Source organism: Magnolia sinica, chromosome 8 (assembly GCF_029962835.1).
Source record: "Magnolia sinica isolate HGM2019 chromosome 8, MsV1, whole genome shotgun sequence".
Taxonomy (NCBI): Eukaryota; Viridiplantae; Streptophyta; class Magnoliopsida; order Magnoliales; family Magnoliaceae; genus Magnolia; species Magnolia sinica.
The window spans coordinates 679,952-694,587 of record NC_080580.1 but is presented as its reverse complement, the minus strand read 5'-3'; the positions used below and the strand labels follow the sequence as shown (position 1 = coordinate 694,587).

General features: G+C 38.8%; 2 protein-coding genes across 2 annotated transcripts; both read left to right on the top strand.

Moving 5' to 3' along the window:
- The first annotated feature begins 846 nt into the window (after positions 1–846).
- LOC131253742 (probable LRR receptor-like serine/threonine-protein kinase At3g47570) lies at positions 847–3,970 on the top strand. The gene is made up of 4 exons (XM_058254880.1): positions 847–1,036; positions 1,133–1,594; positions 2,152–2,427; positions 3,759–3,970. Exons 1-4 carry the CDS (start codon positions 847–849, stop codon positions 3,968–3,970), a joined length of 1,140 nt encoding a protein of 379 aa, XP_058110863.1.
- A 3,599-nt stretch (positions 3,971–7,569) lies between these two features.
- LOC131253741 (probable LRR receptor-like serine/threonine-protein kinase At3g47570) lies at positions 7,570–11,981 on the top strand. The gene is made up of 2 exons (XM_058254879.1): positions 7,570–10,243; positions 11,459–11,981. Exons 1-2 carry the CDS (start codon positions 7,570–7,572, stop codon positions 11,848–11,850), a joined length of 3,066 nt encoding a protein of 1,021 aa, XP_058110862.1. The 3' UTR covers positions 11,851–11,981.
- Positions 11,982–14,636: the final 2,655 nt, after the last annotated feature.

The window sequence follows — 14,636 nt, the reverse complement described above, 5'->3', positions numbered from 1 at the left end:
TGTATCTCGCAATCCGAAATGAGTTATCTGACGTAAAATATATGATTTTGGGGTAGAACGAGCTACTTTAGCCAACCAACCCCACTATGCCGAGTTGCACAGCTTGGAATTATGAAAAACCCCTGGATCAACGGTCGTTTCCTTATTTTAATTTCGTTTTTACTATAAATAGTAAGTTTTAGTTTGATTATAACTCTTCATCCGTCGGGCTTTAGGAGTTGTGCCCAATGTGAAAAGAGCTTAGAATAATTAGGAGAACGGTTTGGTGAAGCTAAATAGGACACTTACTATTTTTGACCGAAAGCCTTGCACACTAGTAGACATCATGACCGTTTATAAATAGTAAGTTACTATTTATCATAAGTCACGGATTCTAGGAGTCTTAGTTATGTTTGATTCTGATTTCTTTCCCATTGCTTGGTACCCCTATTTAAAGGGATTTGAACTCATTTTTATGAATCAATTAATCAATTTAGAATTTATTTCTATTTTCTACTTTCTTTCCTCGTGGATTCGAGAAGTCTCTATGAGGAGTCCAGAAAAGCTCCATGGATTCGGAGTAGTTATCTTCATCACGTTCATCCCTACATCAACATCCAAACCGTGTATTTGTTGGGTCTCCTTGGGGTTATGAGATGTTTCTATAATCCACTGTATCTAGTACTGAGGTGGGGAGACCTCTGTCAGCGTTAAAAGAAAAAACAAAGAAAAGAATAAGAAAACTGGCACCGACAAAAGTCATCTGATCATTTCTCATTACTATACTCCACAATTCATCAATGGCCCAGAATCCACACTATATATTTGTCTCCCCACTTTGGCCTTCCTGCATTCACAAACTCCGTAATGGAGATCCCTCCTATGAGTTCACGGGCAATTTGGTCATTTCTTCTTCTCTCTTCCATTCACGTTCCATGCTTCTTCGGATCTGCCTCCCCTCACTTCTCTAATGAAACGGATCGCCTTGCTTTACTCAAATTCAAACATCTGAAACAAGGGATGTCTCTTGCTTCAAAAGTAAAATTCTCAATAATTGGTACTGTCCTGTTTCTTATTTCATTATCATGCTTCTTCGCCACTCTTTATTGAGTAAGAAAGTCGAGAAAGAAGCCTTCTCCTTTGCCTTCTGCAGAGGATCCTTTAGTGAAAGTGTCTTATGCAGAGCTCTTTAAAGCAACAGATGGGTTCTCTTCTGCCAATTTGATCGGGGCCGGCAGTTTTGCTACTGTATATAAAGGGATTCTACATCACTTTGGGACTATGGTTGCAATGAAAGTCTTCAACCTTCAACAGCAAGGAGCTCTAAGGAGCTTCATGGCTGAATGCGAAGCCTTGAGAAACATTAGGCATCGGAATCTTGTTAAGATTTTAACTTGTTGCTCAAGCATTGATTTTAAGGGCAATGATTTTAAAGCTCTAGTTTATGAGTACATGCCCAGTGGAAGTCTAGAGACGTGGTTGCACAAAGATAGTCATGATCAGCTGACAAGGAGCTTGAAGTTTACTCAAAGGCTAAACATTGCTATAGATGTGGCTTCTGCACTAGATTATCTGCATAATCATTGCGAAACGTCAATCATTCATCAAGAGCACCGTCTTCCTCAAGAGGATAACTATTCCGAATCCACGGAACTTCTCTGGACTCCTCACAGAGACTTCTCGAATCCACAAGGAAAGAAAGCATAAAATAGGAATAAATTCTAATAAATTCAAAATTGATTAATGAATTACTAAAAATGAGTTCACAACCCTTTAAATAGGGGTACCAAGCAATGGGAAAGAAATCAGAATCAAACTACAACTCAAACTCCTAGAATCCGTGACTTACTATAAATAGTAAACTTACTATTTATAGACGGTCATGATGTCTACTAGTGCACAAGGTTTTCAATCAAAAATAGTAAGTGTCCTATTTGGCTTCACCAAACCGTTCTCCTAATTATACTAAGCTCTTTTCATGTTGGGCACAACTTCTAAAGCCTAACGGATGAAGAGTTATAATCAAACTAAAACTTACTATTTATAGTAAAAATGAAATTAAAACAGGGAAACGACCATCGATCCAGGGGTATTTCATAAATTCGGCTTGCGCAACCCGGCGTAGCAGGGTTGGTTGGCTAAAGTAGCTCGTTCTACCCCAAAATCATATAGAGAAGTGGTTCCACAAAGGTAGTCATGATCAGCTGACAAGGAGCTTGAAGTTTACTCAAAGGCTAAACATTGCTATAGATGTGGCTTCTGCACTGGATTATCTACATAATCATTGCCAAACATCAATCATTCATCAAGATTTAAAGCCAAGCAACATTCTTCTTGATGATGACATGATTGCTCATGTGAGTGATTTCGGGCTAGCCAGGTTCTTATCTGAAGTTGCTCAAACTAGTTCGGTTGGAATGAAGGGATCTATTGGGTACATTGCTCCAGGTAACAATCTTATCTATTTCCCTACACACACATACCAGTACCCCAGACTCCCAGTCTATTTGCTTGTTGGAGACTGGACCTGTGACCAAACTAGGGGTCAGCGTGGTGTGTATGTAACATCTACTAGTCAGGTTTAATTTTCTATTCTAATCTTCCAAAAATTTCCCATACTGTATAGGTTTGGTATAATGGAACTTCTCACTGTATAGGTATGGTATTTTTATAATGGGTCCCAGCTGTTGATCGGTTTAGGTTTTTATATGCTCCACATATGACTGAGGCCTGTTCTTTACGTGGGCTCTAGCAAGTGTGTTGCCTTGGCCTAATCGTTATGCCCACCCTTGATTTTTATCGGGGCCCACTTGAGTGCAAAACAAAGTCATTTTTTTTTTTTCCCAATCCTTCATCTAATCTAAATGAAAGGTCTATGTGACCTGGGTTACATATTGCATCACTGGGAATGAAGTTTGCTAAGCTACAAGCACTTATGGGAGCCTATTACACACCGTGCATGTGTAAAAGTTGTACATGAGTGCTATCTAATCCATGGGTTGGGCCCAGTAAAATACTTGACCTAGACCAGATTCCCGACTTGACCCGATCGAGCCTAAATCAAAACAAAGGTCCAAGGACCTGATGGATACCCAAACTCAATTTTATCTGGATCGAGGTCTGAAAAACAACGACCTTAGATTTAAAGGACCCACATGCCGCAAGACTCAAAAACTTGATGGCATCAAAATCTCATTGATTTTAAAGATCTACATGTACCAAACAGAAGTCCCTTGCAGCCCACATGAATCACACCATAGTAAAGTGTACAGACTTCTTTTTTGATAACATCTTTAGTTAAGATATGTATTACACATGAATCACACCATAATAAGGTAAAAAGAATTATTTTTTGATAATGTCTTTAGTTAAAATATGAGTATAAGTCATCTGTTCACATGATGATGGAAGTGTTGAGTTCTTTCATTTGAGTAGTACAATTTTGTTAAATGTAGAACATTTTTGCAAGAACTTATGAGTTCATAGCACACTATTGCTCTTGCTCGGGTGGTAGACTCTCGGGAGTTTCCACACCCGGTCAAGGTTTGAGTATCCAAATGTGGTGAAATTCCACTAGTGTGAGTGTGTGGGGTGTGTGCGCGTGTGTTTAAAAAAAAATGAGTTCATAGCACACTATTGATGTTAGAATTTTGAATACTTAGACCAATTACTTGTTTAAATAGAATATTCCCTTTCTCGTCTATCTCCAAATTCAACCTTTGATATTATTTATATTTAAATGGTCACTTACATTTCAATATAAGATGTATAAATTACAGAGTATGCACTGGGCATTAAAACATCTACACGAGGAGATGTTTATAGCTATGGAATCCTTCAATTAGAGATGATCATCAGAAAGGAGCCATCTTATGATATGTTTAAGGACAATCTAAGCCTTCATCATTTTGCTAAGTCGGCTTTGCCTGAACAAGTAATGGAGATTGTTGATCCACAACTGCTCGTGGAAGAAGCTGAAGTTACAATATAAACACAATACAAATCATGTTGATAGAAGAAATAGAATGCATGATTGCTTGATTTCAATGGTCAAAATCAGTGTTTTGTGCTCTGCGGAATCTCCAAGAGAACGAATGTGGATGAGAGATGTTCTTGCAGAAATGCATGCAATCAAGGACCTGTATCTAGTGTCGGGATTCACTGAGACAAATAAGTTAGGTTACAAATATTAGATGAATGTTCTTCTTACCTTAGTCATTACTAAGTTATTATTGGTAGTTATGTTGAGAAAGATTTTAAAATAAAATTAGCTTGTTGAATACTTTTCTAAACAAGCTCTAAATATATTTATCTTTGGCATAAGAGTGTATTTTGTATTGACTGTGATTGTATGAAAAGACAAGTTTCTTTTTCTTTGTTTTATCTTGTATTGGATAAAGGGGGATTGTATCATGAATGTAATAAGAAAAAGTCATCATCTTATTATAATTAGAATACTATTGGGTTAGAAAAATGTTTAGTCACTAATATATTTTTTCATACAGTGCTAGTATTATCTCCACCTTGTGCTAATTATATACTGTAAAGTCCCTAACAATTGTTTGTATCTCAATGTATCAAAAATACATTTCCAATAGATGGCATCCGTTTACGTTGGAACATAAATAAGATCCACCCTGTCCATCCATCAGGGCAGGACATTGGGGTGTGACTTGCACTAATGGACACCACTTGTGTGAATGCACATGTGATCCACCCCGTCCATTGCATGCACCGCCTCATTTTTCAGTAATTTGAAAATTCAGGGATATCCAACAATTAGGTGGGACCGCATCATAGGAAAGCAGTGTAAACTTGGACGCAGTCGGACAGGTGACCCAATACTAGCCAGCTAGCTGGTGTCAAAGTTCTGTAGCTCCTATCATGATGTATGTGTTATATCCATGCCTTCCGTCCATTTTGTGAGCTCATCATTTTAGGGCATGAGTCCAAAAATGAGAGAGGTCTAATGCTCAAGTAAAGCACACCACAGGAGGGATTGAATAATTACTGTTGGAAACTTCTCGGGGCCCACTAAAATGTTTATTTCCATCCAAACTATTCATAAAGTCACGTAATCCTGGATGAAGGGAAAACAAAAATATCAACTTAATCCAAAACTTCCGTTGGCTCCAAGAAGTTTTCGATGGCAGGTATTCAATCCCCACTATTTCCTGTGGTGTGGTCCAATTGAGCTTTGGATCATCCTTATGTTTGGGTTCATACCCTAAAAATATCTAGCAAATAAGATGAACGGTATTGATAAAACACATACATCATGGTGGGGTCCACGGAGCTCTGACAACAGCTAACTGGTTGTCACAGGGTTACCAGCAAAACCGCATCCTGTAAACTCTTGCTTGAAACCTCAAAATTCTCATTCTGTGGTCCGCATGATTGTTTAAATTACATTATTTGACGAGGGTGTCTTCAACCTGGTGGGGTGCGTTGGATGAATAGATTGGATGGGATCACGGTGGATCCCACACACAATATCCAAGGGTTCAAAGTTGGGAGTCCTCGTCCTAACTTTTTGCTGGATTGTCCCCACGTGCCTTTAAGATCGGCCTGATTTTTGGGATCAGGGCCAAACCCATGGATGTTGCACCAGGTGAACGGATCGATCTCATGAACATACAGTCATTCCCTCCAACCTGGGCGAGTCATGCCTCCCACAGGCCTGCGCTGCTTATTCTAATATTTCTGATGCAATAATAGATTTTTAATAGAGTTTTTTTTATTATATTACTGCTTATTTTTTGACGTGTTAAAGAGGGAGGCAGCTTTTAAACTCTTTCCCAAAACCTGCCTAACCTTTGCCACGTATGAACTACTGTTTTTTTTTTTTATTTTTTTATTTTATAAAGAAAAAGATATAAATGCATTTATTCTAAAATGTTAATTTGTTTTCTTTATCCCACAAAGGTTTTAGGTCAAGCTCTCCATGGATGATTGGGTTGATGATCCAAGCCATCCATCTATGGGGCCCTGTGGATCAACAGTTGTATCATTTTTTGTCGAATAATCCTATCTGTTTGATTATTTAACTTCAAAAATGATTTCGCATGCCCTAAAATGGTTTTAGTTGTCAAAATGTCGTGCGGCACACTTGAGCTTTGTATCTATCATATTTTTAGGCCCACACTCTAAAATGTTATAGCAAAACAACTAGATATCATGGGTTGCCTAGAAAATGACTGTAGTCCAAAGAATGTACCAATGTTGGGCGATTAATCCCTACTGGTTTTTCTGTCATGTGGCCCACTTGATCTTTGGATTCATGTCATTTTTGGGCCCATGCCCTAAAAATGAGATGGTAGAGCACGTGGACAAGGTGGATTTCTCACAAACATTCTGGTAGGCCTCATCACTTAGCTCGACGCCTCTTCAATGTGATTTTCATGTCTCTTGCAAGCTTACATAGAAATGTGTCATCCTTATCTGCGATGACCAATTGTTTGATTGACCTACAAACCTGACGCCACCACAGATAGGTCCCACTGTGATGTTTGGTAATAATCCAATCCGTCCATTCATTTTGGTAACTCATTATAGGACATGAGACCAAAAATCAAGAGGATCCAAAATTGAAGTGGGTCATATGAAATGGTTGGAAAGGTATCTCCCTATCATTAAAACATGTTTGGGGTCCACTTTGCACATTTATAGGCTATTTAATCCGTTCATAAGGCATACTAGCAGTCCATGAGGCCATTCTCAGTTGGATAAACTGAAAGCACAAAACTATTAGTCTAATCTAAAGCTTTTATAGACCTATGAATGTTTTTAATGTGGCAGTACAATATTAACCATTTTCTGTCAGGTGGCCATTTCAATCTTTGGATCTGCCTCATTTTTTGGGCTCATGCCCTAAATTTTCCTGTCAAAGTAGATGGACAATGTAAATTTCTCACAAACATTTCGGTGGATCTAGAATAACAACAGCCCTCAAGAGTTTCATCTCCTCCAGGCTCCTATTTGATAGTAACCCCTCGTGTTCTCCGTAGCCACGTTTTTGGAAAGAGTTTTAAAATAGGCTTTTGTTTTAGAAAAACCGAAAGATAGCCGGCCATATGTCATTGTCTCTTCTTAAGTTTTTAAGTGGTAAGATCATTGCATACAAATTAATTCAATATTTATATCATGAAACATTTCTAAATTATATTTTCATTAAAATACCTTATTAATTAAGTTATTGTCATACATACCAAGATGAAGGGAAAAAACAAAGACCAGCATGATCTAAAACTTTTGTGGCCCCCAAATATTTTTTTAAACGTAGTCATTCATTCAACACTGTTTTCTGTAATATGGTCCACTTGAGATTGGGATATATCTCATTTTTGGTCTCATACCATAAAATGATCTAGAAAAATAGATGGAGGGCATGGATGAAACAGATACATCATGGTGGGGCCCACGGAGTACAATGGCTGGTGGTAGGGGGAGTAGCCAATTCGTCTCCCAAAAAGAAAAGAAAAAAAATCTAAGTCATCGACTGACGTGAAGTTTTCCTTCTCCATAAATACGGGAGAATCCACACCATTATAGTCACCTCATTTTGGTTTTCCTGGAATCACAAACTCGATAATGGATCTCCCTCCTATGAGCCTGTGGGCAAATTGGTCATTTCTCCTTCTCTCTTCCATTCACCTTCCATGTTTTTTCGTATCTGCCGCTCACTTATCCAACGAAACTGATATCCTTGCTTTGCTCAAATTCAAACATCTGATAACCGACGATCCTCTCCATTCCTTGAGCTACTGGAACCATTCTCTCCACTTCTGCCACTGGCAAGGTGTCACTTGCGGTGGTCGCCGTCATCCTCAAAGGGTAACCGCCTTAAACCTCACAAACAAGAACTTGGTGGGACCCATATCTCCCTTCATAGGGAACCTCACCTTCCTCAGAAGAATCGATCTTTCAGAGAACGGCTTCCACGGGACTATTCCTGAAGAGATGGGCCGTTTGTTCCGCTTGCAGTATCTCAGTCTCACCAATAACACATTCACCGGAGAAAATCCTGCAAATCTGACCCACTGTTCTGAACTCAAAGTCCTTTTGGTTTTCCGGAACCGGCTTGCAGGGAGGATTCCAACTGAGCTTGGCTCTCTATTGAAGCTCTCCAAATTGGACCTTGGTCATAACAGTCTTACAGGAAGCATCCCACCTTCACTTGGAAACCTTTCGTTTCTCACTTACCTTTTTCTTTCAGTAAACAGCCTGGAGGGCAGCATCCCAGATGACCTTGGTCGGTTGGCAAACTTAGAGAAGCTTTTAATTTCTCAAAATGAAGTGTCAGGTAGGATTCCGACCCAGCTATACAATCTCTCCTCTATTATCATTTTGGACGTGGGATTGAACAGATTGCATGGAAATCTTCCTCCCAACTTAGGCCTCATTCTTCCTAATCTCCAAGAACTTTACTTGGTCGAAAACCAATTCACAGGACCCATACCAGTTTCATTATCCAATGCTTCTGGACTTGTAGTTATTGAACTTGAAGACAATAGCTTTAGCGGATCCGTGCCTATGAATTTTGGAAGCCTCAAGGGTACTCTGTCCAAGTTACGATTGTGGGGCAATAAACTTGGAGTTGGGAAAGGTCGTGACTTGACTTTTCTTGATTCTTTGACGAATTGCAGTAGCTTACAAGTACTGGACGTAGGCATTAACCGTCTCAACGGTGCGTTGCCTGTCTCCATAGCTAATCTTTCGATCCAGCTGAGAAAACTAATTTTAGATGATAACATGATATTCGGAAGCATCCCATCTGAGATTCAGAATCTTGTCAGCTTAACAGTGTTGGGTATGGAAGATAACTTTTTAACAGGTACTATTCCCATTGGTGTTGGGAAGCTTAACAAGGTGGAACAACTTTACTTGAATACAAATGAATTATCAGGGCAAATTCCATCTTCCTTGGGCAACATCTCTCGATTGTGGCAACTCAGTTTATATGAAAACAATCTATCGGGGACCATACCTTCAACTCTTGGTAATTGCATAAACCTGCAAATCATATACCTCCACAGTAATAAGTTTAGCAGTAGCTTACCCAAACAAATTTTCAGCTTTCCATCCTTGATTGAACTTTACGTTGGAAATAATTATTTTACCGATAGTCTGCCACATGAAGCCAGTTACTTGAAAGCTCTTGGAACATTCAATGTTTCTAATAACAAATTGTCAGGCGAAATTCCAAGTTCGCTGGGCAATTGTCTCAGCCTAGAGCATCTCTCGTTGGATGGAAACTTCTTTCAAGGATCAATTCCTCCAACATTTAGTACTCTAAGAGGTCTTCGATCCCTGGATCTTTCACGCAATAACCTGTCTGGGAAGATTCCAAAATATCTGGAGAAGCTTGCTCTAGAGTATCTAAATCTATCCTTCAATGATTTCGAGGGTGAATTACCAAAACAAGGGGTGTTTGGAAATGCTAGTCAAGTTTCAGTGCTTGGAAACAGTAAACTTTGTGGGAGTATTCAAGAATTAAAATTGCCACCATGCTCCAGCCAAGCTTCCAAGAAACGGGGAATGTCTCGTGCTTCAAAAGTAAAAATCTCAGTAGTTGTTGTTGTCCTCTGTCTTATTTTACTATCATCTTTCTTTGCCACTCTTTATTGGATAAGAAAGATGAGAAGGAAACCTGTTGCTGTGCCTTCTGCGGAGGATTCTTTTGTGAACGTATCTTATGCAGAACTCTTTAAAGCAACAGATGGGTTCTCCTCAGCCAATTCGGTCGGCACTGGAAGTTTTGGCACTGTATTTAAAGGAATTCTAGATCGTCTTGGAACTATGGTAGCAATTAAAGTCTTCAACCTTCAACGACAAGGAGCTATGAGGAGCTTCATCGCCGAATGTGAGGCCTTGAGAAACATTAGGCATCGGAATCTTGTTAAGATCATAACTTGTTGCTCAAGCATTGATTTTAAAGGAAATGATTTTAAAGCTCTAGTTTATGAGTACATGCCTAATGGAAGTCTAGAGAAGTGGTTGCACGGAGATGGTCATGACCAGCTGGGAAGGAAATTGAAGTTTACTCAAATGCTAAACATAGCCATAGATGTGGCTTTTGCACTGGATTATCTACATAATGACTGCGAAACGTCTATCATTCATCGAGATTTAAAGCCGAGCAACATTCTTCTTGATGATGACATGACTGCTCGTGTGGGTGATTTTGGGCTGGCCAGGTTCTTATCTGAGGTTTCTCAAACCAACTCGGTTGGAATGAAGGGATCTATTGGATACATCGCTCCAGGTAACAATCTTATCTATTTCCCTACACACACACACACACACACACACACACACACACACACCAGTACCCCGGACTCCCAGTCTATTTGCTTGTTTGAGACTGGACCTGTGACCAAACTAGGGGTCAGCGTGGTGTGTATGTAAAATCCACTAGTCAGGTTTAATTTTCTATTCTAATCTTCCAAAAATTTCCCGTATTGTATAGGTTTGGTATAATGGAACTTCTTACTGTATAGGTATGGTATTTTTATAATGGGTCCCTGTTGATTGGTTTAGGTTTTTATATGCTCCACATATGACTGAAGCCTGTTCTTTCCGTGGGCTCTAGCAAGTGTGTTGCCTTGGCCTAATCGTTATGCCCACCCTTGATTTTTATCAGGGCCCACTTGAGTTGCAAAACAGAGTCATTTTTTTTCTCCCAATCCTTCATCTAATCTAAGTGAAAGGTCTATATGACCTGGGCTGCATATTACATCACTGGGAATGAGGTTTGCTAAGGTACAAGCACTTATGGGAGCCTATTACACACCATGCATGTGTAAAAGTTGTACATGAGTGCTATCTAATCCATGGGGTGGGCCCAGTCAAGTACTTGACGTAGAACGGATTTAGACCTGACCCGAGCCTAAATCAAAACAAAGGTACAAGGACCTGATGGATACCCAAACTCAATTTTATCTGGATCCAGGTCCTAAAAACAATGACCTCAGATTTAAAGGACCCACATGCAGCAAGACTCAAAACTCGATGGCATCAAAATCTGATTGATTTTAAAGATCTACATGTAGCAAGCAGTAAGTCCCTTGCACCCCACATGAATCATATCATAGTAAAGTATATAGAATTCTTTTTTGATAACATCTTTAGTTAAGATATGTATTACACATGGATCACACCATAATAAGGTAAAAAGAATTCTTTTCTGATAATGTATTCTTTAGTTAAAATATGTGTCACATAAAAATCATAACAATAAGCCATATGTTCACTTGATGATAGAGGTGTTGAGTTCTTTAATTCATTTGAGTAGTAGATTCTTGAATGTAGAACATTTTTGCAAGAACTTTCAAGTTCATAGCACACTATTGATGTTAGAAATTTGAATACTTGTTCAAATAGAATATTCCCTTTCTTGTCTCTCTCAAAATTCAACATTTGATATTATTTTGATCTAAAATGGTCACTTACATTTCAATATGAGACGTATCAATTACAGAGTATGCGATGGGCAGTAAAGCATCTGCACAAGGTGATGTTTACAGCTATGGAATCCTTTTATTGGAGATGATCACTGGAAAGGGGCCAACTGATGATATGTTTAAGGACAATCTAAGCCTTCATCATTTTGCTAAGTCGGCTTTGCCTGAACAAGTAAGGGAGATTGTTGATCCACAACTGCTCTTGGAAGAAGCTGAAGTTACTCGACACAATGAAAATCATGTTGATAGAAGAAATAGAATGCATGATTGCTTGATTTCAATGGTCAAAGTCGGTGTTTTGTGCTCTGCGGAATCTCCAAGAGAACGAATGTGGATGAAAGATGTTGTTGCAGAATTGCATACAATCAAGGACTTGTATCTTGGGGTCGGGATCCACAGAGACAAATAAGTTAGGTCGCAAATATTGGATGAAGGTTCTTCTTACCTTAGTCATTACTAAGTTATTATTGGTAGTTATGTTGAGAAAGATTTCAAAATAAAATTAGTTTGTTGAATACTTTTCTAAACAAGATCTCTCTCTCTCTCTCTCTCTCTCTCTCTCTCTCTCTCTATATATATATATATATATATATATATATATATATATATATATATATATATATAGCTTTGGCAGAAGAGTGTGTTTGTATTGGCGGTGATTGTATGAAAAGGTGTATTTCTTTTTCCTTGTTTTATCTTGTATTGGACAATGGGAGATTGTATCATGAATTTAATAAGAAAAAGTCATCATCTTATTATAATTAGAAAAGTCATCATTTTAAAATGATTTTCAATCTTAAGGAACTTGTTTATTAGCTGTTGGAGTACCAACTCGCAACTTGCAACTTCCAACTCCCAACTTGATATTAGTTTGATTAAGCATTCATCCAATGAGTCCCATTATGGATTTGCCACACACACCAAAAAAAAATAAAAACTTGATTGATCCACTGATTACATTCAACTGATGTTCTTTTGCCTGATAAATGTGAATCCTTGCTCCGTTTTCAGATAAATAAAGGTGGTGTGCAAATGGATGCTACAAGGCAACTAACAATTTATCATATTCATGAAGAAAATATTAGTTGGTTAGATGGTTGGATTGCATGATCAAGACAAATATCAGTTATAATACCCAACTAATGGAGGACCGGAATGGCGTAATGGCCTTGATCTCATCTTGTATGCCATGTGTTGGTACCGGAGGCACCGGATGAGCTCCTTTCATTAATGGTTGGTGCCCATGTTTCATGCACACAGCGTGCAGTGCATGAACACATTAAAAAAGAAGAAGAAGAAGAAATTAGGTGAAAAAAAAAAGGTTATATAGTATTGGAAAATGATTCCGATGTGCTCTGTTAGCAGACGTAGTCTTTATTATTATTATTATTATTATTATTATTATTATTATTATTATAGTATAAACATGGCATTGAAGATTAAATTAAAGTGTAAAAATTGTGAACCATAATTCGAGCTGACCATGTACCGAAAATTATTTTGATTTGATTATATAGATGGTTGATTGTTGGACAATGAGTCCACCGAATGTTAGATGATCTAAATACCTGAAATCCGTCCACTAATCACAGCTTAGGATTGCTTAGACAAGATAGTTTTTGAATAATTACTGACCCATTTGCTCCAAATTTTCAATTTAGCTGGTTTTTCCTACCAATGAGTTCATCTCATTTAGCAGTAACTATTTATAAGAGATTCAAATCTCTAATAATTACTTACCACCAACTAAAATGTGATGAAATCATCATATAGGATAAGGATCTCTAATGCTTAATTCCTGTTGACTAAAATATAACCTCATTTTTAGGTGCTTATCAAACAGAGCTGGTGTTTTACTAAAAGATAGGTGCCACCCTTTCAGAGCAAAATGATCTCTGCCTCTCAAGGCCACTGAGCTGGGGGGATCTTTGATTGTGGGGCCAACCATGATGTATGCGTTTTATATCCACACCGTCCATCTGTTTTGCCAGCTTATTTTATGGAAATAAGCCTGATAATAAAGCAGATCCACTTCTCGAGTGGAGCACGCCACAGAAACGGTGTTGATTGATGCCCACAATTAGAAACTTTTTGGGGCCACACAAGTTTTAGATCAAGCTGAGATTTATGTTTTCCCTTCATCTAGGTTAGTGAGATCTTATTAACAGGTTGGATGCAAATAAGCATTGTGATGGGCCTTAGAAAGTTTTAAATGGTGAGTGTTCAATCGCTACTATTTCCCTGCTACCATATGAATAGTACAGAAATTGAGCATGGATCTCATACAAGCAATGGTCCTCAGCCTATACGAAATCGACCAAGGGATAGTGGCACAAGGCCTAGAGATTCCATCTGTAATAATCCCGGAGTCTAATTCAACAATCATATTATTTAAACCTAAATCCGCACAAATCCTCAACCCATTGAGAACTGCCTGGACTTCGGCAACCATATTCGAGACCCCTCCATAAAATTATGGAAGGCAAAGATGACTTTTCCAGAATGGTCCCTGCAAATACCTTGTCCTCCGCCCTCTCCAGGGTTACCACAAGATGATCTATCCACATTCAATTTCACCCACCTGGACTAAGGGTGTACATCGAGTCGAACCAAGTCGAGCCGAGTTCGAGCTCGAACACTGGCTGACCTCGGCTTGAACTCGGCTCGGCTCGGTCCTCGAGCCTCGCTGGCTCAGCTCGGCTCGGTTCGGTCCGCAGCTCGGCCGAGTTCGAGCCAAGATCAAGCCGAGTTCGTCATTGAGGCATTTCCACAAACACTGAATCGCAACTTCAAAATCTCACTGCTTTTATAAACAGGGGCAATGGTTTTACGGTATTTTATCAAACACTTTCTAAGCAATATAAAAATAAAAAATCAAGAAAAAGGAGTATTTGTTTCATGTACATAACTTCCTTGCCATTGGCCACATTTTGATGAGTCATTTTATCAAACAGTTGGTGAGCAACATCAATGGCAGAATAACCGAGTCACCGAACTAGTTTGATCCGAGTTCGATTCAAGCCGGATTCGATTCGAGTCGAGTCGAGTGGGGTCTGCTCGAACTCATTTTGAGCTCAAAAATCAGCTCGACTCGGCTTGAACTCATCAAATCGAGCTTTTCGAGTCGGGTCGAGCTAGCTCGGTTCGTGTACACCCCTAACCTCAACTTTCCCATGTGTAACTGTATTAATAGAC